Source organism: Schistocerca nitens, chromosome 3 (genome assembly GCF_023898315.1).
Source record: "Schistocerca nitens isolate TAMUIC-IGC-003100 chromosome 3, iqSchNite1.1, whole genome shotgun sequence".
Classification (NCBI taxonomy): Eukaryota; Metazoa; Arthropoda; class Insecta; order Orthoptera; family Acrididae; genus Schistocerca; species Schistocerca nitens.
The window spans coordinates 693,485,161-693,508,541 of NC_064616.1; the positions used below are offsets into that span (position 1 = coordinate 693,485,161).

General features: G+C 43.5%; 1 protein-coding gene across 22 annotated transcripts in view; it reads left to right on the forward strand.

Annotated features, from left to right (window-relative positions):
• The window catches only part of LOC126248660 (MAP7 domain-containing protein 2-like), a 421,589-nt gene that overhangs the window by 169,258 nt on the left and 228,950 nt on the right, over nucleotides 1-23,381 (forward strand). For 3 of the 22 annotated variants that reach the window (XM_049949851.1, XM_049949859.1, XM_049949861.1), the window contains exon 1: nucleotides 20,490-20,621. The exons of the other annotated variants lie outside the window; for them this stretch is intronic. In XM_049949851.1, the coding sequence (XP_049805808.1) occupies nucleotides 20,498-20,621 (124 nt within the window). In that variant the 5' untranslated portion in view covers nucleotides 20,490-20,497. Of the gene's footprint in view, nucleotides 1-20,489; nucleotides 20,622-23,381 lie in introns of those variants that run through there. 22 annotated transcript variants of the gene reach the window in all.

Genomic DNA, 23,381 nt, shown 5'->3' on the forward strand with positions numbered 1-23,381 from the left:
TCACAGTATTGAGGTTGGTTTGCGTGTACCAGTGCTGCGACTGCACAAGATCAAGTCACTCCCTCCTCTCGATTCCTTGTAGAGTGTCCCTCAGGGTGGGGCTTCTTACACCTCGACAGCAGAAGAATGGTCCAGAGATTGAGACCGGAGGTTATTCCTCAGGAAAATGTTGTATGACCTCATATTTCTCCCGATTTGTTCCACGGCTGTGCCTCTACTGAGAAGAGATGATTAGTAGAGAGGCACCTTCGAACCCGGATATCTAATCCGCGAAAACATTTCAGGCCACCTTAGGTTATCGAAGACGCCAGCTGTGTGATTTGTTATAGCAGAAGCGTATTTTCATCTCGGAGTGCGGCTTGGCAGATTGCACAGGACAGATTGCGCAGGACAGTTACCGGCACTTTATCCAGCCAGTCATTTTGTTTTGAAGGAATGTATGTGTTTGATATGTAGGGCTGCAACTTTTAGACCCTTGTGTACCTTTATTCTGCACTTGTCTTAATTAAATCACGTTTTGTTATTTTCTCAATTTGTTGGAACATTTCCAGATTAATTGTGCGGTTTTTAAGAAGTGCTAAATATGGGAATTTGCTGTTAGATTTTTAACAACTTGAGCATTTTTAATTTAACTATCACCGCCACTGCTTCCCTAAGTGAGAAGTTGGTAGTGGGGGGTGGGGGGGGGGTGTAACCAGAAGGATTAGATTCCACCTCCGCCGTATACTGCTCCACCAGAAGGCAAAAACGACAGAGCACCTTGTCCCCGTACAGCATAAGGAAAACGGCATGTAGAAATGGTTTTTGAAGTGGAAGGAACGAATACATACGCATGTGCACTCAAACGGATCCCGTTGTCAAGACTACAACCACTAACTGATTTTGATGAAACCTGTCACAAGTCACAGCGTAAGGACACAGCTCGAGGCCGAAAAAAGCCTCGCACTAGCACGCCACGGTAAATTTTTCCGTAGTAATACGAGAAAGCTCGTTTATATTTTGTCAATGTTGATAGTATTAAACTAACCGAGGTAAAAAAGATGATTTATTAAAGCTAAAATTCAGTTGGCATTAAAATCACTTACTCTTGGGGATGAAATAATGAAATACGATTATATGAAATTATGTGAGTGAAATTCGTTCAGAAATGCTGAACCTGCTATGCAATAAAAATGTCATCACAAAATAAAATCAGTCAGACCGGGAATCGAACCCGTCTCTCAGGCTTTTCGCTAGTATTAGACTTAACCTGGCGAAATTGGTTAAGGCGGCTACTCACAATAAGCAGTAGATTCTGATTGGTATCTTGATTTGGCACATATCTAATTTGTCGCAACACGTTCATTATGAGGTTCAGACTGCTTTTTCGAGGAATTATGGAGGATATGGAGCAGGAAATCATTCGTTGTTCTCTGGACAGAATGCTTGATCCGTGACAACACAAGCGAATCACAGCGTTGAAAATAGCGCCACAGCTGCTACAGTTGCTCTACGTTATTGTAATATTAGATGTGACAAAAACACTATTTATCTCAACACTTCCAAATTCTTTCAGTTGAGAACCAGAAAGCAGAGAGGAAAGGGAAAAGTGACGCTTACAGCTGATTAATTGTGCGCTCTAAATGACGTTAGTATCTTTGATCATGTTCGGGATAGTTTTATGGCCGATACTTGTTAAGAATTACTGGACAGTCCAGCGATCAATTATTAGTATTTCTTCTGTGTCTTCCTTGGTCACGCCAAATGTGGTTGTTATATTTTTTCGGTGAATTCCGTGTCTTGAACTTTTCGTATATTGTGTGCCGTGAGCTGTGTCCTATTCATTAACAGTATGACTGTTAGGCAGTCATTAATATCAAGTATGATCGTAGACAGTAGCTCGCTGCTGCTTGTTACTGTAGCCATGGAATAATACAACGCGAAAATTACAAGTACAGTAAAGTAGGGGTGCATATGCTGGCGGATTTGGAAAGTTTTTTCGTGGCATGTAGTGATTACTGAATTGTGTTACATTGGATCTGAAGTAACAGATCTTGCCACTGTGATTCACTCAAGTCCCTCCCCCTCTATACCTAAGCCCCCACATGCCCCAAATTCCATTACTTAGACGCTCGCAGCTGTACGTAATTAAAAAACACTGCCTAACAAAAAATAGTGAAGCGCGCAGAAGAGGAGGGGGGGGGGGGGGACGAAATAACACTTCGTGGGTTGAGAGGTTATGTGATTAGAAAATCCAGTCGAATTTATAAAGAACTTGGCAGTATGAGACCACTTATCAGTATGACTGTGCTCCCCCTTCTGGCCATGAACGATTGGGAAAAGTGTCATAAAGCCATTATATCCTCTCCGTAGGCAATCAGGTCGACAACTGTTGTCACTGCTCCTTGATATCATGCGTCCTGACACTGGGACGAAATTGACGTCCAATCTGGTCCCACACATATGCTGTCGGGGACAGATTTGGGGATCTTGCTGACCACTGGATCTCGACGTTGTGTACGCATACGAAGCTACATTGACATTCAGCCATTTCTTCTGGGTGCTTCACTTTTTTGTCGGGCATTGTAGTTATCAAATTCTAGTAAGTGTGAAGATCGGAAATTGTAATATGTTTCACGAGATGCTCAGTTCATAGCTATTTTAATATCGTATCAAATGTGGCGGCCGATTAAAACATTCGCGATTCAAATCATAATTATACAGATGTAAATTCCCAATCCTAGGTATTACAGATGTTTTCATGGCTAAAAACTCCTGTAATGATGTAATAAAGTACACACGTTTTAAAGTGAAATTTATTGGAAACATTCTCTCGCAAACCAACGTTTGGAGTGTTAGTCGCCAAAAATAACCTGCACGAACTATAATCTGACGTATTATGACACAGTTCCTGTTTATAATAAAGCAGTCGTTAAACAAACAATCTCTGTTTCGGATATTATCTAGCGTAAGAGCCAAATTTAAATACAAATATATTAATTGTGATATCGTCCACACCAATATAGTTAAAGAACAATTTTTAAGGTTGTGAACTTTTCCGTTTTAAGCTGAAGGCACCTGAGCGTGTCACAATATCTTACTTAAGACGAATATGTGTTATTGCACAGAATCAGGGGACAGTCGACTGATAACTATTATTGTCCGTGTCCTCTGCCATGACGTTCCATAGTAAGTGTTGTATTAGTTACATATTACACGTATATTTTCTCATATGTTAGAATAACATAGCAGTTTCAAATGTTTATGACAGTTTTCTAATGATACGTTTTTCGTTTTACAGGTGAGTACTGGCAAACCATTTGGAAACATCACTGAAAGGCAGCTGCAGTACACTTGATCAGAAATGACTTTTACACTCACACATAATTTTTTATTCTATCAAGAATTAAATTTCTTGTTAGACATGCGCGTAGCAGCTGTTTTGTTGCACTTATTAAGCATAGTTGTGTTGCATTTACGAAGGAATTTTGCTGTATTTATTCCTTGTAACTGCCATTGTGTCGTGAAACACATTTTTATTCGGCCATACATAAACACTTGCTCTCATCTTTAACCGAACCCCAAACCGTTGGTAATACTGCGTCTATTGTTAACTTCACGGAGAATCAATAAACAGCTGAATTTTGGTTTTTCCATCATGACTTAAAGTGACTTACACTTAACACTTCATTCTGAACAATAAAAACGAAAGATTCTTTTTCGGATTGCCACAACAGTAAATCTGATCAGCTGCATTGTCTTCAGTAGCAAAGTCTTCTAGGCACACCGCCGCAACTCCGCAAGAAGTAAGTATCGGAAAATCATATATATATAGAAATAAAGATTAGAAATATTGAATCATTGTCAGTTGTATGGAATTATTTTACTGATAGAACACGCAAGGAAATGGGACACCAGGTGAGTTTTTCTTGTTGCATTTACATCGACGTGATTATTAGTTTTATAAATACACTATCAGTCTCATTCGTCTTGTGCTACTAGCCTCATCATTTATATTTATAACTATTCTCATGGTAGCGAGCGAAACAAAAGCTAGGTATACTAGGCTGTAGAATAGGACAACCCGTAACTTTTTGTCTCCTAATAGCGGGATAACACCGAGTAGATAAATTAAATTGAGAGAAAATGTCAAGATTAAGCTATGGAAAAGTTGGTAGATTAGAACTGTGAGCCGGTCCGGAACACAGAACGTTTTTCGCAATGTCCTTTCTTCCAGTGGTGCTGGTCCTGCAAGATGTGCAGCAGAACTTCAGTGAAGTTTACATGGTAGCAAATAGTTACCAGCTGAAGTAAAATTTATGGCGGTTCGAGAGTCGCGCCTGGATAACTCAGTCCGTACGAGCGTTGCCCGCGAAAGGCATGATTCTGGCTCCGATTCTCGGTCCGCCAGACAGTTTTAATTTTCCCAGAAGTGTCAAAACAGAGCACAGTCCGCCACAGAGTGAAAGATTCATTATGGGAAAGCTTCCTAAGGACTAGAAATTGGTCTTATAAACAGACGAAAGTCTGGAAAGCGATTCGTTGACAGACAGACTGAACGCTTACATCAACCTTTTCTCATGAGATGAGAAAGAGGAGACCCAAGCAGACACAAAGTCTGTTTTCTCATAGCACGATCTGCCTTAGACTCCATTAACAAGTCACATATGTATCTGATATTTCCTATGATTCTAATCAGATGTTGAGCGAAAGCACATGCACCGTCATTAATTCTATATATATAGGTTAACATAAATACTTACTGATCATTTTTAGTCTCAAGTCATGTTTATAGTACCTATTAACGAAGAGACAGGTAAACAATATTTATCCCGTGATTGTCTATTAATAAAATAAATTCGTCTTTTGACTGATACGTCGAGGTGGAAGTCAGTGTTTTAACACTGTCTAATAAAATCTCACTTCCTACATTCTTACTTCTATGTTTGTAGGTGCTAGCATCAGTATTGTTGTGTAATCTGTGGCGTACGCTAGTGTTTCTACATTTCTCCCTTAACCTCCTGGTGATGGACCTCCAGTGCAGTGTTCCCAGTCTTCCATCAGTGACATCAGCAATGTTTATATCATGTGATATCCAACTGCACTATGCAAAATCATCTGAAAATTATGCTGGACAGTTGTAGAGCCGGCCGCGGTGGTCTCGTGGTTCTAGGCGCGCAGTCCGGAACCGCGCGACAGCTACGGTCGCAGGTTCGAATCCTGCCTCGGGCATGGGTGTGTGTGATGTCCTTGGGTTGGTTGGGTTTAAGTAGTTCTAAGTTCTAGGGGACTTATGACCTAAGATGTTGAGTCCCATAGTGCTCAGAGCCATTTGAACCATTTGACAGTTGTAGAGAGTGGCTCCTCCTCTCTCTCTCTCTCTCTCTCTCTCTCTCTCTCTCTCTCTCTCTCTCTCCCCCTCTCTGTGTGTGTGTGTGTGTGTGTGTGTGTGTGTGTGTGTGTGTGTCCCTCCCTTTTGCGACATGTGTCGCACAGCATAAAGACTTTCTTATAATGCAACAATTACAGTCGTTTCATTCCGGTGCGGGTGACAGACCCACACTCTTGCTAGCAGATAATAATTAAGATAATGCCTTCCACCTCATTGCATAGAGGACAGCTTGCACTGGAAAAAAAAAAAAAAAAAAAACCAATACTTTGGAAATGGTAAAAGTTGTCAGTCTTCTATGTGCATGTTTTTCGTGTCTTATTTATTTATGTATCGTATAGCTTTTTGACACATTGGAGGAAAATACGTAGTGTAGAGCATTATATTTACGATATGAAATCTACATCTAAAGCATTTATGTAATATATGGAATTTTAAGCCGCCAGAAGGAAGTCTCCTGGTTTGCCATCGTATGATAGTGAGGGTACGATGATCTGTGGTTCTCCGTAATCATAAAACGGGGTGGTTGCTTACCTCATTTGTGTAAAAAATATGCACATCTGCCGTGTTTGGTTCTAATTCTATTCAGCATTGACCCTGTTTTGGGTAGCAGGTCAAATACTAGTGATTTTTGGGTGATACACGCCATATTATTATTTTGTTATCTAGTCCATTCTTGAGTCCATGCGTTAGAAAAGTTGAACTCATCTTCCACAACGACATTTGCTGTTATTGTTGGCTGTCGTCTAGAGCAGAGTCGGTTATGGTTTGCATCATCGACGTCTTGATGGATTGGTAGATTTCTATTATGAATGATCTTTTTGTACTCGTTTGTGAGAGTATATAGGCATCGTTGTTGAGGGAGTGGAATTGACTTAATACTGGCAGCTAATCTGTAGGTGTTGGGGTGATAACTTTAGCGATTATTTTAATGGCGTTATTCAGTTGGACATCTGTCTTTTGTGCATATTGGCTGTTTAACCAAAATGAGACACAGTATTCAGCACTTGAGATGACAAGACCAAGAGCAGAACGTAGGGTGGATGCCGATGGCCCCAGATTGTACCACCTAGTTTTTGAATGATCTTTCTTGTTTGTAATTTTCTGGCTGTTTTTGTTAGACGCGCTCTGAAAGTGAGAATCTATCAAGGTGCTTTGGTGTTTCATTATGAGTGTAGTATTTTCATACTGTGTTTATTATTTAGGTGAAGGCAGGAAATCTCCTTTTTAGTGGCGTTTGAGTCTCCTTTCACGAACGTACTTTCTCGCTACGTCTAGGTCCTCCGTTGGGATTTCTTCTGCGTATAAATATATTGACTGATTTATACGAGGGGCGTTCAGAAAGTAAGCTCCGATCGGTCGCGAAATGGAAACGACTATGAAAATCCGATAAAGCTTTGCACAGATGTGTTGGGTAGTGTCTCTAGTATAACCCCAGTTAGCATCACGTCGCTATTCTCATTTCTGAGCTCGCAGTGAGTGCGTAAAGATGTCTAGAAAATAGTGTCTGCCGCCAAGTACGAGGGCCTGGTGAGAAATTTCGCCTGAAGCTATGCAGCTAACATTACATAACTGTCGTGCTGTTTCTTCTTCAAGACAATTCTCAGCCGCATTCTGCAGGGGCAATGAAGATGCTCCTGCATCGTTTTCAAATGGAAATGTGAGATTACCCACAATACAGTCCGCAATTGTCTCCCCCTGAGTTTCATCTCTGGTCACATGAACCGCTGTCTTTGAAGACAACATTTTGACACAGACAACGAGGTGTAGGCCAGCGTGGAGAATTGGCGGAAAGCACTGGCGGCTGCCTTCTATGATGAGGCTATTGAAAAGTTGGTACAACGCTATGACAAAAGTCTAAGTCAGAACGGCGACTACGTAGAGAAGTAGCTGAAAGGTGTAGCTAATTGTTACAAGTAAAACATTTCTGATGTTCACTGTGGTTTCAATTTGGCAATCAATCGAAGCTTACTTTCTGAACAGGCCTCGTAGAAAGGCTATGGACGTTGGGGCTCTGTAGGAATATTTTTGAAATGAATGTCGTGACAACAAGAAGGCATCATGGAATTTTTTTTAAAAATGTTAAAAATTACGTTTGATAAACAATCTGTGCCTTGTCATGAAAGCTGCATTGATCTATGATTTGCTTGTGAACTAGTTCATTTGGCACAGTCAGTGCCTAAACGTAAGCGGAGTACGAGGGATGAAAGCCGATACGTGAACTTCTTCAGTCGTCGCAAAAATTTTATTATGTGAACGGATGCACATGACTATAAATTCCACTACCCTTACATCTGCATGTGACAATGCCTTTACAAGAAACAGTAAGCAACTCATCTCTGTTGCAAAAGCTCTCACTTTCGAGTTATTTCCTAGAAAATTTCGGCACTCTTACATCGCTTGGAACATATTTTATGTATAGCTTTTGCAGGTGACATCGATGAACGCCTGAAGCTAACCCGTCGACCAGTTTACGTCTACCAGTGACCGTACCTCATTGAATTCAATGAGACCTCCATCAGCATGTCGACGCCTTGAATCGTCATGCACATCCTTCTTCCGGCCACCACTAGAGAAGTGCTCAAAGAATAAGGGAATACCTGGAGTTACAAAATAAGGGGAGGGGTGGGGTAGACCAAATTGAATAATGTCGATAAAGTTTACCCCACGTGGTGACTTTAAAGGGAATCTGGCAAGACTTTAATCGATGTGACTTCTTAGAAAGTGAAGAAATCGGTAAACAGCGCGGCTTGAGCCAAAAGCGTTACAAACAATAGTGCTCATAGCGCATCTACTTGACGTGGTCGGTAGTGAATAATAAATCTCTCATCCGAAAGCTGCATTTCTTCCACGATAGATCGGGGATAATTTGTAATAAGCCCAGGTCATCTAATTTGGTCCCCAATTCCGTTTTATCACGCTCTGAACCGGAATACGTTGTGTATATTTTATATTGTTTGCCAAAACACATGGTTTGGTTTCCATAAATTAAGGAAAAGTCAATTAACAACTATAATCTGATGAAAAATAAAGTAGTTGGTGCGAAATATGTGCATTGTGTTACGACATTAGCGCTTCACAAAACTTGCACATGCAAATTAATGGTGCTGCAATACGTTTGCGTTATCTATACGTAGTAGACTGCTGTTCCTGTGAGACAGAATCCAGCTGGGATAGCCAACGTAGTCGAATGTCGTCGATGATCTATTTTATAGACGAACTGCAAGGAAACATCACTGACAGAGTGGATTAAACTAACGCGCAAGTGGCGAAGTGGTTAAACATTCACCCTTTAATTTTTCATAGACTATAGCAACGATTTCTAGCTATGTGTTGCACATCCGAGAAGGGTCAACAAAGAGGCAAAATGATATGACCCACATTTGGTTATATGCACTCGAAAGAATGTGACCGCAGTTACGGTCTAAACCGGCTGAGGTCACCGGTAGGTTGAGAACCGTGCTTAAGAAGGTTTCACGAAAGTGGAATGTACGCGAGGCGACCAGTCACTTGCTTGCCACTCACCACTAACCACAAGAGGGAGCATTTGCAGTTTACTCTTAATTGCAAAAGGTTCAAATGGCTCTGACCACTATGCGACTTAACTTCTGAGGTCATCAGTCGCCTAGAACTTAGAACTAATTAAACCTAACTAACCTAAGGACATCACACACATCCATGCCCGAGGCAGGATTCGAACCTGCGACCGTAGCGGTCGCTCGGTTCCAGACTGTAGCGCCCAGAACCGCACGGCCACTCCGGCCGGCACTCTTAATTGCAGATGTAAGTTTAGATGCCTCTTCTTCACTAATGTGACTTAGTTTGTCTTGCAAAATGACACCAAAAGTGGCTTGAGTTGACGATAATGTGAATACCGCTATGGCCCATTACAATATGTAAAAGGGAAGAACGATCCAGTCCTGTGTGTTGGGTGGACCCTCTTTCCACGCGGCAGTATGTAAGCGCTACTATGTCGACGTGCCATCTCGTCCTTCATACTCGCAGTGGATTATGGTTGCTTCATACAAAACTACAGCTGTCGGCCACGTACTCTACGTCACGTGGAAGAGTATACTAACAACAAACCGTTTAGTGAGCCGACTGGCCAGTTCGATTACACATCCTGAATCCGATAGAGCAAGTTTGTGATGCTGTCAGTATGCCTCCTGATGCTCATTGCTCATCCCGACAGTCTTTCCCGCGCCGAGAATTGTAGGGTCTGTAATTGGTGTAAGTTGGATAGTGTATTAGGTTTATCAAGATCAATACCACCCAAAAATCGTGTTGGAACACAGTCCACGTGAGCTCACACCTGCAGCTGTCAACCGCCACTTCTGATCAGCGTCGATAAAGCGCTTGTATGATGGAAATGAAGTCGTAGAAAGACAGCATGCAGCAATGATGATTGAAAGAGAATAATAGTCCGGCGTGTCATACTTTACGCGTATGCATCAGCAAGTCAGGTTTATACACTCCTGGAAATGGAAAAAAGAACACATTGACACCGGTGTGTCAGACCCACCATACTTGCTCCAGACACTGCGAGAGGGCTGTACAAGCAATGATCACACGCACGGCACAGCGGACACACCAGGAACCGCGGTGTTGGCCGTCGAATGGCGCTAGCTGCGCAGCGTTTGTGCACCGCCGCCGTCAGTGTCAGCCAGTTTGCCGTGGCATACGGAGCTCCATCGCAGTCTTTAACACTGGTAGCATGCCGCGACAGCGTGGACGTGAACCGTATGTGCAGTTGACGGACTTTGAGCGAGGGCGTGTAGTGGGCATGCGGGAGGCCGGGTGGACGTACCGCCGAATTGCTCAACACGTGGGGCGTGAGGTCTCCACAGTACATCGATGTTGTCGCCAGTGGTCGGCGGAAGGTGCACGTGCCCGTCGACCTGGGACCGGACCGCAGCGACGCACGGATGCACGCCAAGACCGTAGGATCCTACGCAGTGCCGTAGGGGACCGCACCGCCACTTCCCAGCAAATTAGGGACACTGTTGCTCCTGGGGTATCGGCGAGGACCATTCGCAACCGTCTCCATGAAGCTGGGCTACGGTCCCGCACACCGTTAGGCCGTCTTCCGCTCACGCCCCAACATCGTGCAGCCCGCCTCCAGTGGTGTCGCGACAGGCGTGAATGGAGGGACGAATGGAAAAAAATGGTTCAAATGGCTCTGAGCACTATGGGACTCAACATCTTAGGTCATAAGTCCCCTAGAACTTAGAACTACTTAAACCTAACTAACCTAAGGACATCACACACACCCATGCCCGAGGCAGGATTCGAACCTGCGACCGCAGCAGTCCCGCGGTTCCGGACTGCAGCGCCAGAACCGCTAGACCACCGCGGCCGGCCAGGGACGAATGGAGACGTGTCGTCTTCAGCGATGAGAGTCGCTTCTGCCTTGGTGCCAATGATGGTCGTATGCGTGTTTGGCGCCGTGCAGGTGAGCGCCACAATCAGGACTGCATACGACCGAGGCACACAGGGCCAACACCCGGCATCATGGTGTGGGGAGCGATCTCCTACACTGGCCGTACACCACTGGTGATCGTCGAGGGGACACTGAATAGTGCACGGTACATCCAAACTGTCATCGAACCCATCGTTCTACTATTCCTAGACCGGCAAGGGAATTGCTGTTCCAACAGGACAATGCACGTCCGCATGTATCCCGTGCCACCCAACGTGCTCTAGAAGGTGTAAGTCAACTACCCTGGCCAGCAAGATCTCCGGATCTGTCCCCCATTGAGCATGTTTGGGACTGGATGAAGCGTCGTCTCACGCGGTCTGCACGTCCAGCACGAACGCTGGTCCAACTGAGGCGCCAGGTGGAAATGGCATGGCAAGCCGTTCCACAGGACTACATCCAGCATCTCTACGATCGTCTCCATGGGAGAATAGCAGCCTGCATTGCTGCGAAAGGTGGATATACATTGTACTAGTGCCGGCATTGTGCATGCTCTGTTGCCTGTGTCTATGTGCCTGTGGTTCTGTCAGTGTGATCATGTGATGTATCTGACCCCAGGAATGTGTCAATAAAGTTTCCCATTCCTGGGACGATGAATTCACGGTGTTCTTATTTCAATTTCCAGGAGTGTATATCGCAAGAATAGGCTCGACGCCAATGATAACGGTGTATCTATTGCCGTAAAGAGCTGTAAGGCTATTACAGATTCCGAATGTGAAATAATTTGTATGAAGCTAAGCATCAAATGTGGGCCAGACATGGTAATCGGACGCTACCAGCATTAGGAGCTGTAGTGGCAGCTCGGCCAAGAGAGAAGTTGGAGAATACGCCGATGGTTTTCTTATCGGGATGTAGGGGGCAGGGGGAAGACTTCAACTTGCAAACTACAGAATCGATTAATGGGTTAGTCTTGGAATTAGACTGGGGCCAGAGATGGGGATTCGTGTGATATTTTTCTGAATGCTTGGTCTCAAAATTACTTCGAGCAGATAAATAGAGAACTAACTCCTGAAAGCTACGTCTTAGACTTACAAGTATGTAACAGAGCCGAAGTGTTCGAATCAGTTAGTACCCTTCCGAGTTTTCGACCACCTGGCGCACGTTGGATTTTGTTTTCCACCACTTCCGCGTCAATGATACACACACACACACACACACACACACACACACACACACACACACACACACACAGTTCCCAGCGGAGAAAATTTCCGACCCGGTTGGGAATCGAACCCGGGGTCCCATGATCGAGAGTCATCAACGCTAACCGCAAGGCCACGAAGTACTGACGGTAGTATCAATGGCTGCAAGTGTTACAAAGAATGTTAAGAAAGGCAGGAAAATATTGTTTGCCTAGAAAGAGTTACAGGATGCAAATCGTTGACAATTAAAAGCTTAACGAAGCCAAAATGAGCGTATGGAGAGAAAAGCAAGAGCCTTAACGAATTCTAAAGCGATATGACCAATACTCCCAAAGAGGGTTAATCTTCGTGAAAGTTAGTAACGGATGAGAAACATCCGCATAACAACTCCACAGGCACTGAAATGGGATACGAAAAAGAGAAGGCCGAAGTAGTTAGTGACTTAGGACTTCTAAAATGTTTCGCTGTATAAGACGGTAGTACGCTCCGTTCTCTCACTCATAACACGAACGCCGAAAGCGATAAGTAATCGCTGAACAACTAAAATTGCTCACAGTGGCCGGTCTTGATGAGATAGCTTTGTAAAGTTCTACTGAGATTATGTTTAACAACTGCTCCCCTTCTAGCAGCTTACCAAGCCATTGGGAAATAAATGATAGGTGATTCTTGTTTTGAATAAGGGTCATCGGACATATGCTCATTATAGTCCTATATATCTGACATCATTCAGTTGCAGAATTGTGGAGCATATCGCGTTATAACGTTTCTGGACAGCGGAAACCTCATTTCTAAACTATGAGTAAAAAATTGAAAAATACCAAATTTTTTTTTGTGATCCTTTAACTGTTGTCGATATGCCCAACTCGAAACTTATAGTCAACATCCCAAGAAACTTATGGAAACATTTTATATACGTACTTTCGAACGTCCACTTGCGGGTTTCATCGCACAAGCTGATCTCTGTGCTCTGTGTTGTGGTATATGTGTGGGGCGTTGACTTCTGTACACCATAGCGGGGAGTGATTCTGGATAGTATGGCCGCTTAAAGGTTGTTCTCGGGCGTGTCGAGTGACCCGTTTATCCGCTGTTACTGTCCACGCTAGTCAACGGGTAACCTTGTCATAAACTTTTTTTATTTTCCCCAACGATTGTGCGCCCTTGACATGCTGACACAGGGAAATCCGAGTGCCTACATGACTTTGGAGTAGGGGTGGGAAAAATCGACAGGTTAAAACCGATATCGATATTTTGGTTCTGAATAACCCATATTTTTCGGTATTTCTTTGGTCTCAGTTATAACAGGTGTTTTTGTTTCAACTAATAATCGGATAAAAAACTGAAATATCAATTAGCCATTGCAGGAATACTAAAATTTTTCGTTTTAAATAAACCCTTTCAAAGAATAAGTAATTTTCATTCGTAAAATTTGCGTTGCTTTGAAATATTGCGTTATTACAGAAAATGGGGAAAAGTGGTCAGTGCAACAAACGCATGGCATAAGAATTAGTATAACATTGCTGAGACAGTAAATGACTGCTTGAAGGTTGTCCGGCGTGGCGATAGACCCTTTTATACGCTGTTACTCTGTACGATAGTTAACGGGTAACATTGTCATTTACATTTTTTATATTTTCCCCAGCGGTTATGCACGTGTGGTGACCTTTTAGATAAGTGGACGTCAAACTTTTTCGCTCAAGAGGCAATAATCACGTTGTGTTGCGACACCTCTGGCCGCATATGTAACGATCTTATTATTTATAGGTAACATACATAAATTAGTATGCTATAAGCGTCACATACACTAGCTAGACAATCATTCTTCACACGCGCCATTCGCGAGTGAAACGGGGAATGGGAGATCAGTTAGTGGTACCAGAAGTATGCCGGCCACACACCGTTAGGTGGTTTGCGGAGTACGGTGCAGCTGCAGATGTAGCAAAAGTAACGGAGTCATAGGTTTGGACTGTTCTCTGTTTGAAATTACTGTCTCCTTTACCAACCCCAAAATTGTGACACTGTAACTACCAAACAAAGTGTTGTCTGTGTGAGCGGATGATTAATTGATTATTAACAGTAATTGTACTTATATTTAAATGCAGTATGCAACATGAAACACAATCATAAATGTTTACAAACATGAATCGCATTTGAAGATGACCGTTTTTGTAATGCGCATTCACTAATCCACGTTACATCAGTGTCAAAATTTATACCATAGCAGCTGATCTGTAGGACTCGCGCGTGATCGTGAGTTGTCCGTAGTGGAAGACGAACAATCTAACATTCCTTCCGCCCTCACATTCCCTAGCCCCGCAATGACCAAACTATTTTCCCCTCTGTCGCTAAGTGGCCAACTCTACTTAGCTCACGGCCCGATGCATCAACGTCAGTTGAAATTAAGTACATCTCAAAATGTTACTGTCTCTGTATTTTTGTTTCTTACTGACGAGTTTTGGAAAGATATGTCAGGGTTGCCTGTCCTCAGGTGCTAGAGCAGCCGTGAGGCACCACTCGGCTGAATGGGTGTCAAAGTCTCTGTCAGGTACATTTTTAACGTGTCAGCTTGGGTGGATGGGTGGCGCCAAGGGTGTTGGCGATGGGGGGGGGGGGTGTCTTTTAGAGGGAACATTTGCCGTTTTATTGATGCACATGTCAATGTTGCTCTCCTACGTGATGATGCCACAGGAGGGCGCAAAGGCCGCGGTGGCCTTGCGGTTCTAGGCGCTTCAGTCCGGAACCCCGCGACTGCTACGGTCGCAGGTTCGAATCCTGCCTCCTCGGGCATGGATGTGTGTGATGTCCTTAGGTTAGTTAGGTTTAAGTAGTTCTAAGTTCTAGGGGACTGATGACCTTCGATGTTAAGTCCCATTGTGCTCAGAGCCATTTGAACCATTTTTTTGAGGGCGCGAAGCGGGAGGGATGAAAGGGCATAAACATGCTTTGCGGCTTCGGATCACGTTCAGATTTCGTCGAATGGTTTTGACCGGTTCCTAGTCGTTCCACCCGGTCTATCAGAGGAAAAATTGCGGTGGAACTACACTCGAAAGGGTTCAAATGGCTCTGAGCACTATGGGACTCAACTGCTGAGGTCATTAGTCCCCTAGAACTTAGAACTAGTTAAACCTAACTAACCTAAGGACATCACAAACATCCATGCCCGATGCAGGATTCGAACCTGCGACCGTAGCGGTCTTGCGGTTCCAGACTGCAGCGCCTTTAACCGCACGGCCACTTCGGCCGGCACACTCGAAAGGGGGCAGGTAACGTTTAATGTGGTTGCACTCCCACGACGTCCTTATAGAAGGGTTGAATGCTCAGGAGGGTGTCAGCAGCGCTGAAACTTGTCCAGAACATTATCTTGTTGCCCATCGCACTGCAGACTTTCGTTTTCAACCGCGGAATGTGTGGGAATCAATGCCCCAAGGGAAGGCGTGGTTTCAGTGACACCCTTTATGCCACCTCCTTCAGCTTTTCGTGTCGATTCTGAGCAGCAGTATGTGTGAAATGTTTTCCTTTGCCACTCATAAGAAAAGCACGTGATGTTGACGTTGGGTGTCACGGTTCTGACTTCAGAGGCGTCCAAGGAAGGGGTGAAAAGTGGGTAGCCGGCCGAAGTGGCCGTGCGGTTAAAGGCGCTGCAGTCTGGACCCGCAAGACCGCTACGGTCGCAGGTTCGAATCCTGCCTCCGGCATGGATGTTTGTGATGTCCTTAGGTTAGTTAGGTTTAACTAGTTCCAAGTTCTAGGGGACTAATGACCTCAGAAGTTGAGTCCCATAGTGCTCAGAGCCATTTGAACCTTTTTGAAAAGTGGGTAAGGGAGAACGTGATGACGTTCCAACTTGTGACACATCCACGACGGCGTTGGGCATAACTGCGGTGAAATTTGGTGCCAATGTGAAATCAGTAACCCACCTCACACGTCACATGAACTTCTGAGGTGTGGCCTTTTTTTCGCATGTGTCGACACCTTGATGTTTGAAGCGTAGCCGAGCCCGAGGGTAAAATCTCAGGTCGCCACGCAGTTTCACCATTTCAGAGGAATATTCTAGGCATCTTTGAGCCTAATTTCAAATCTGTACGTTGGAATGGGAGACAATTACGGGGTTACGAAAAAGTGATACTTTTTTGTTTTGCACAGTATGTATGTATGAAAGATTATCACTTTATTTTGTGTGTGTGTGCGTTCGTAATTGTTATGACAAGGTTTGAATGAACGAAAATTTTTGGAAAATACCAGGAAAGTCGGAAATTTGGATGGTATTTTTGTATGAAAAGCTCAATGAAAGAAATGTGATGGCCGGTTTTACGGTTCCGCTGTCACGTGTTTTCATTAAAAACAGTGACGTTCAGCTCAGTTCTGTTGTCACATGTTTATCTAACAGCAACAAATTCTGCGTTGAAAATTGATATTTTGCGAACAAGAATACAATTGAAAGCGATATTTCAGTGTGCTATTGGTGGTTATAGTATCTTTTAGTGTGTTGCAAAAACTGAATTGATGTCAGTTCGTTGTAATTTGGTGTGCTGCAAACGTTCAATTGCTTTCAGTTCGTTGCTTATTTCTCTAGAAATAAGTGCCATCAGTGAGGCGTCGAAATATCTGTCGGTGTGCGTGCACCCCAAGCCAACTACATGAGAATTAGTCAATGAGACTGGCGAAGACCGTACACAGCGTTCGGAAGCAAATCGAGTAAGTTTCTCAAGCGCTATCCATTATGACTCCGGAACAATGTATTTCGATTTATTTAATTTCAATAAATTCGTGAACTTACTGAAATTGTTTTGCTTCATTTCACACAAATTCAAGGAAAGATTCCGTTGGATGAATCCCTTCTCGACGAACAGACTAACAACGCACAGCCAAAATTATTATAGATATGTACATACTATACAATAAACACTTTCTGTTAATCCGGGCCGGCCGAGGTGGCCAAGCGGTTCTAGGCGCTACAGTCTGGAACCGCGCGACCGCTACGGTCGCAGGTTCGAATCCTGCCTCGGGCATGGATGTGTGTGATTTCCTTAGGTTAGTTAGGTTTAAGTATTACTCAGTTCTAGGGGATTGATGACCTCAGAAGTTAAGTCCCATAGTGCCCAGAGCCATTTGAACCATTTTTTGTTAATCCGGCTGCGAGAAGGAATATGCTAAGCTGTGCTGGAAAAATGTGCGGTTTTGTTTTCCTTTTCGCAGTCATTTTTAACAGAAAGGAGGAAAGTTGTGTTTGTGGCTAACTTTATAAACCTGTCGGTTCATGGATGAAACCCATGCGAAATACAATAACTACAGTTACAATCCTTAATGATTCCAACCGGTTAACCACTCATTTTGACTTCTATTCCCAATCAAGGTTCCGTTTGCAATAACAATAAATAAGATCAGTGGGAAGGGGGGAGGAAATGGATATAAAGAAGGGGACGAGGATATGGACAGAGAGATGAGGGAGGGGGAGGTGGATAAAGAGAGAGTGAGATAAGACATGTACAGGGAGCGGGGTAAGGTGGTGGACAGAGATAGAGTAGAGGAGGTAGAGATGGACGAAAGGAGGGGGAGGGGGTGGAGGACAGGAATAATTAGAGGGGGGAGAAGGAGATTAGTACGAATATACAATACCCATCATATTTAGCAATTGCGAAGCATTGCTGCGTTCGCTAGTGTAAGTTATATATCCCTGCTTGGACGTAGATTGCAAGCTAATCACAGAAGCTACTGTAGGGATGTTCTCCAGTTTTGACCGATATATTGATTCACGTGGAAGGTGTATATAATTTATAAATATTTCGTGGAAACTGGATGAACTATTTTGAATTAAATTCAGTCGCCGCTGTGTAAACGATGGCGTTGCGATCTACCGGTACAACCGCCGACCAAATCATTACAGCAGCGAAGCTTGAGCACAGTTCGAGTCGTACCTGGCGGTCTAGCGCGTGCCTGACATATGAAAAGTCGCGGAACAGAATCCTGGTCGGACCACGGACTTCCGTCTGTGATTTTTAACCTAGCAAACACCTCCCGATGATGGTGGAGGTTCGCCAGAAACGAAACATGTTTCGGATTCCACGTTCAGGTGTATCTCGCCTTTTCTCAGGAGGATAACTGGATAGGGAGACGCAAGTCGTCGAAGTGACGTCTAATTGAAAGAGTTGCACCAGGACATTTAGCCACACGAAATTATCATTATCAAAATTTATACAAATGTACATCAATTCTCCTTCTATATATATGTTATACATTAAAGTCCCCCGTTGTGTTTTTCTGTCCGTATATGTTTGGATTCGGCTGTCAGTTACTATATGCATTTCTCCCTTCTCTACATGTGTAAATTGAAGTTCGCTGCTCTCTTGTATCTGTACGCACGGGGTACTCTCAGGAACTACTATAGGGATGTTGATATTTGCGGGGGACTGGCCTGGCCGCCGCGCCGACGAGTGCAGCACCTGTGGCGCGGCGGCGCCTTTGAGCACGGCTCGCATTGTTAGCGGTTTGCGGTCGGGCCGTCCGCTCACGCCTTTGGGCGTTACGATACGCCGGCTAGTGGCGTTTGCTACTTAAATTGTGTAATTTGTTGAAATATTCGTATACCTAACGTTCGTCTTCGATTTTTCATCAGAAATCTACGCAGTGGCCCGCAAACAAAATTACCGCTAGAGTATATGGTAGTTTCTCATTGTCATATTACAGCTGTATCACAGAATGTCATCAACCCTAGTATGGAAGTATTTCACGAAGTGTGGTATAAGTGATGTAAAATACTCTATTTGCTTTAAAACCTTAAAAACGGGAGGAGCCACAACAAACTTGCAATGAAAATGGAAAGCAGATAGACTGCCGCCTGTGTCTACACAACATACCTTTATCTGCTTTTAGCCCTTGAAAACGGACAGATTGACACGAAAAATAGAGTTCTTCAACCTCAGTTTTCTCCTATTATCACTGACTATTCGTAATGTCTAAATGGCGGTATGATCCCCGATTACAATGTGATGTTTGTGCAGAGTTTCCAAAAATTACAGTAAATAGAACACTGGTGTTTTTTTGTAGTAGTCAGCCTCGTACCACTTTTCGAGAAAAGTAGCGAATGATGGACGAAGTTTTCTTTTATTTGCTCGTTTAATATTTTGATTCTGTGCATCGTGGAACTGGGGGAGTGAAAATTTTTCAGTCTTTGTTCGATTTCTACGTCGAATACAGAAAACAATAGGAATAAAAACGGAATATTACTTATTTCATTTCAGAAACCGGTTATTTGATCGATTTCAACAGTCTGGTTAAACTGGCGTTGAAAAAAAAGAAGATATAACCGAAAACCGGTCGTTGCTTCGGCGATAGCCGCGATCCCTACCTTGGAGATAGTGTCATGTGCGTCGTACACACGATTTGGCCACGATTAAATGCGCGCCTTGCCCATCCTGCGCGCGTCTGTCTCGTCAAAGACCAGAACAGGGTCTGACGTCATCCAAGTCACGTAACACGCCGAACTGTTGTATTCAATGCGGCCGGCTTGGATGGCCGAGCGGTTCTAGGCGCTACAGTCTGGAACCGCGCGATCGCGACGGTCGCAGGTTCGGGCATGGATGTGTGTGATGTCCTTAGGTTAGTTAGGTTTCAGTAGTTCTAAGTTCTAGGGGACTGATGACCTCAGAAGTTAAGTCCCATAGTGCTCAGAATTTGAATATTCAGTGCTTCAACACATTAGCCATCTCTTATTAAATTCCTCGTTAGTGTGCAGTGTATTGCTCTGAAATAACATTAAACAAGTTTCATAGATTATCTTGAATGATAAGCCTACTAACTCCTTGAAAATTTTTCTTATTTTTTATGCAGTATAATGCTAAAAAAAATAAATCATTCGCTGATTGCGAGCATTGTCCGTAGATTAAAGTTTGACACATTTAAAATTTCTGCATTCATCACAGTGAAGTGACAGATTCGTACTGTTAGCAAATGCTGAAAAGTAAAACGATTACTTGATGTTGAAACTAGGTTTCATCCCGTAAACTACTTGAGGGTACATTGTTTGTTTTTAAAAGAGTGTTCCGTTTGGGTGTTAGGAATTAAAGCGTTGCCTTCTACGTCAATTTTTGCAACAGTTGTGCCGGAGACACCGTTGCGCATCTACGCGAGTTTGTTGTGTTTTCTTATCGCATCGTGTGCAGTAGCTTTTTCAAGAGTGTCGACAAGCGAAAGCGGATTCCTGGAGGTGAAATTCGCCAGTAGGTGGGACGCGTGATTTTTGTGGGCGTGCGCCGCCGCTGCCGCCTTCCGTGTGCGCCACTCGTTCAGCAGCGGGTCACGTGGTCTCGCTAACAAGGTCGTTCGCTTAGTATTATCGAGCACGTAGGGAAGTGTGACGTGTTTCTGAAGGTGATCCAAAGAGCCCCCTCCTCTTCCCCGCCGTGCCCATATAGGTTGAATTCCTGGGCAGCCCGCCTGGTGGTAGGGAGAGAGAGAGAGAGAGAGAGAGAGAGAGATAACGAGGGAAAGCTCTCGCACACCAGTCGTCGGCTGGAGATGTGTGACGAGCGACGAGCTCTCGCGGAGCTGCGGGGTATCCTCATCAGCTCATTGTCCAGGGAGAATCTGGACGATTCTTCTCGCCGCCGTAGGGTCACCTTTCTGGACCATGCCGGCAAAGGTACGGCTGCCTTACGTAACCGCCCTCAAATATCTGTCGTGTGCTGTCATCTGTGACTAACCGATGTTAGGTGCTAACCGTGTACTTTGACAACGTTGTGTGCGCTCCTGCTTGAGTTTTGCGGTTTCATTTCGAATCAAAGCCGTGTCCACGCTGTGTCATGTTGGGTCGATTGGCACTTGATTCATTTTACTGACTTCATGGTCCAGCTGAAGTGTCTGTGATGATGATACAGAAGTTCGTTCCGAGAAGATGGTGTTAAGTTTGTGTCCGTGAACATCACTCGTTAACTCCTAGCGGTAAATGAAGAGTGCTACGGAAAGCTGCTGTATACTGGAATAGTCTAAGTGTGTGTGTGTGTGTGTGTGTGTGTGTGTGTGTGTGTGTGTGTGTGTGTAATGCAAATGAATAGTATTAGTCGAGTGTCAGCTTCTCCTCGCTTTAATACGAAATGGCTTCTTCCTTTGTACCCGTTTTTATCCTTTCTTAATTAGATTGTAGGGAACAGTGATTGTCTATAAATATAATCTGTGAGATAATACCCTCTTTAAAAACCTTCGAAATCTGTTTCATTCTGTTTCTCTGCAAAGTGCAGCTTGCCAGAGTTTCGGTACAGCATTACTTCGTGCTTTTGTCCAAAATATTTAACACAATTGTATCATAGAACTCATAGATAGATTAAAGTGGAACATATGGCTGGCTCGTCTGTATCACTTAACGAAGCATCTTTAAGTGATAGTTACTACAGGAAACGATAACACAAATAATAGTAAAAAAGAACGTTTTAGAAACTATATTTAGGACTGACTTCCTCCATATCTCTCTCCCTCTCTCTCTCTCTCTCTCTCTCTCACACACACACACACACACACACACACACACACGAAATCAAATGAGTGTGAAATTTTTTTCCACTTCTACTGTTATGCCAGTTCAGCAGTTGGCTTCTCGGCACACAACCAGTTTAGTATTGCGGCAAAAGCAACGCTGAGTATGTCGAGTCGTGTAGAAAATACTTGTGCCTCATTGCTGTTTACCTTGCTCTCCTCGGCAGTTGCTGCAACTCAGCAAGACTTTGTACTGTTTGCATGTGACGCGCGTACTCTGTCCAGCTCACTTCACTGATACGTGGTCTGTGCCTTCTTCTTAATTTTACAGCGTTTGCCTTCGCTATGTTTGGCCTAAGGTTGTGTCAGTGATGGTACTTATAAACGCATTGTGAAGCAGATTTTGCAGTAACGTAAGCAGTCTTAGAGAAATAGTGTGAATTAAGAGAATGAATAAGAGATGTGTTTAATATATATAGAGTTTCACGTTTGTAGAGATGTGTGGTTTAGACCAGTTTCATCAACGATCTTGTATTTATACTTCCAAACATTCTCCTGGACATCACATCTCGCGGTCCATATGTGGGTTTCATGTAGAAGTTTGTAAGTCACATTTTCACGTAGAAGATAACCAAACTCCGTTAAAAACGAAACATGAAATATTTTTGGAGATTTGAAACACAGTCTTTTCAATTGACCTGTCAGTCTTTATTCCCTGAAACGTCATTGGTGTAAGTTATATAACCTTCACGAGCGAATTGCAGGCAAGAAAACTGATCTCATGATGATTTTATTGCTTTGGTACTGACGTTTACCGTTAGTTACTTGCAAATCTTCAATTTCGCCTACACTGTGCTACTCCTTTCATTATGAGATATTTACTACATAGTTCTTATTCATTCGTATTTTCCTTTATTCATTCGTATTTTCCTTTCTCTGTAATGCTTGTCCCATAAGGCGGTTTTTTCTAGTGGAGTGTCTCACTGCATGGACCTATAGCAGCCACCTACCTAAAGAGTTACGTTTAAGGACTCCTGACACGAGGTCCACCAACCGGGCGCTGCGACGCAGTGATCGCATTCTGAAGAAGCAGGGCTGAAATACTCGTTCGGTCTTCCTTTATTAGGTTCTCGCTGGTTTACCTAATAAATTAAGGCGAATGCTGGAACGTTTCTTTTGGAACAAGTAAGTGTGGTATCCTGTTCTGTCCTTGTTAAGCCAGAACTTGTGCTTTTTTTGTAATGACCTCGTCGTCCACGAATTATTAAATCCTACTCTGCCTTCATTCTGTGAAGAGTTTTGGATAAAATTATTCCAAAGTAGTTCGCAACTTACTCAGTGTTTTACCGTTCCATCGATATCTATGTCAGCGCAGATGATGGGGAAGTTTAAATGGGACAACGTTTGGGCAGGCTATCGGTCGCGACCTTTCAGATGGAACCATCACGTGAAACAGTTACGCAAATCACGGAAATCTGGACCAAGGCGGCCATGCAGGAATTTAAATCCCGTTCATTCCGATTGCAAACCCAAAATTTTAACTTTTTGATTTCCCAGGTCCGTTTTCAGTAGAAGGATGTTTGTTTTCTCCCTGGTAGCATTTTCTTTGACCGCACGTATACTAATCTGTTTATGACGCCTTACTAATGTGTTGTGTTAAAGGACCTTACGTACAAAATAATATTTTTCTGTTTCCACCGCTTCAGTTTGTTGAATATAACGTTTAGAACAACATTTTGGTTCTGAAGGTCATATACCTCTATAAACCCTTCTTCCCTTTCTTTATTAAGTTCAAGTCCGGCTGTCTATTAAACAGCAATTGATGCATTGCATTAAGTAATTGTTATACCTACTGATTCTAAGAAATGTTGGGAGTATCATCCATAAATCAGATCACCATTACTCGCAATTCAATTTCTGTATTTATGCTGAG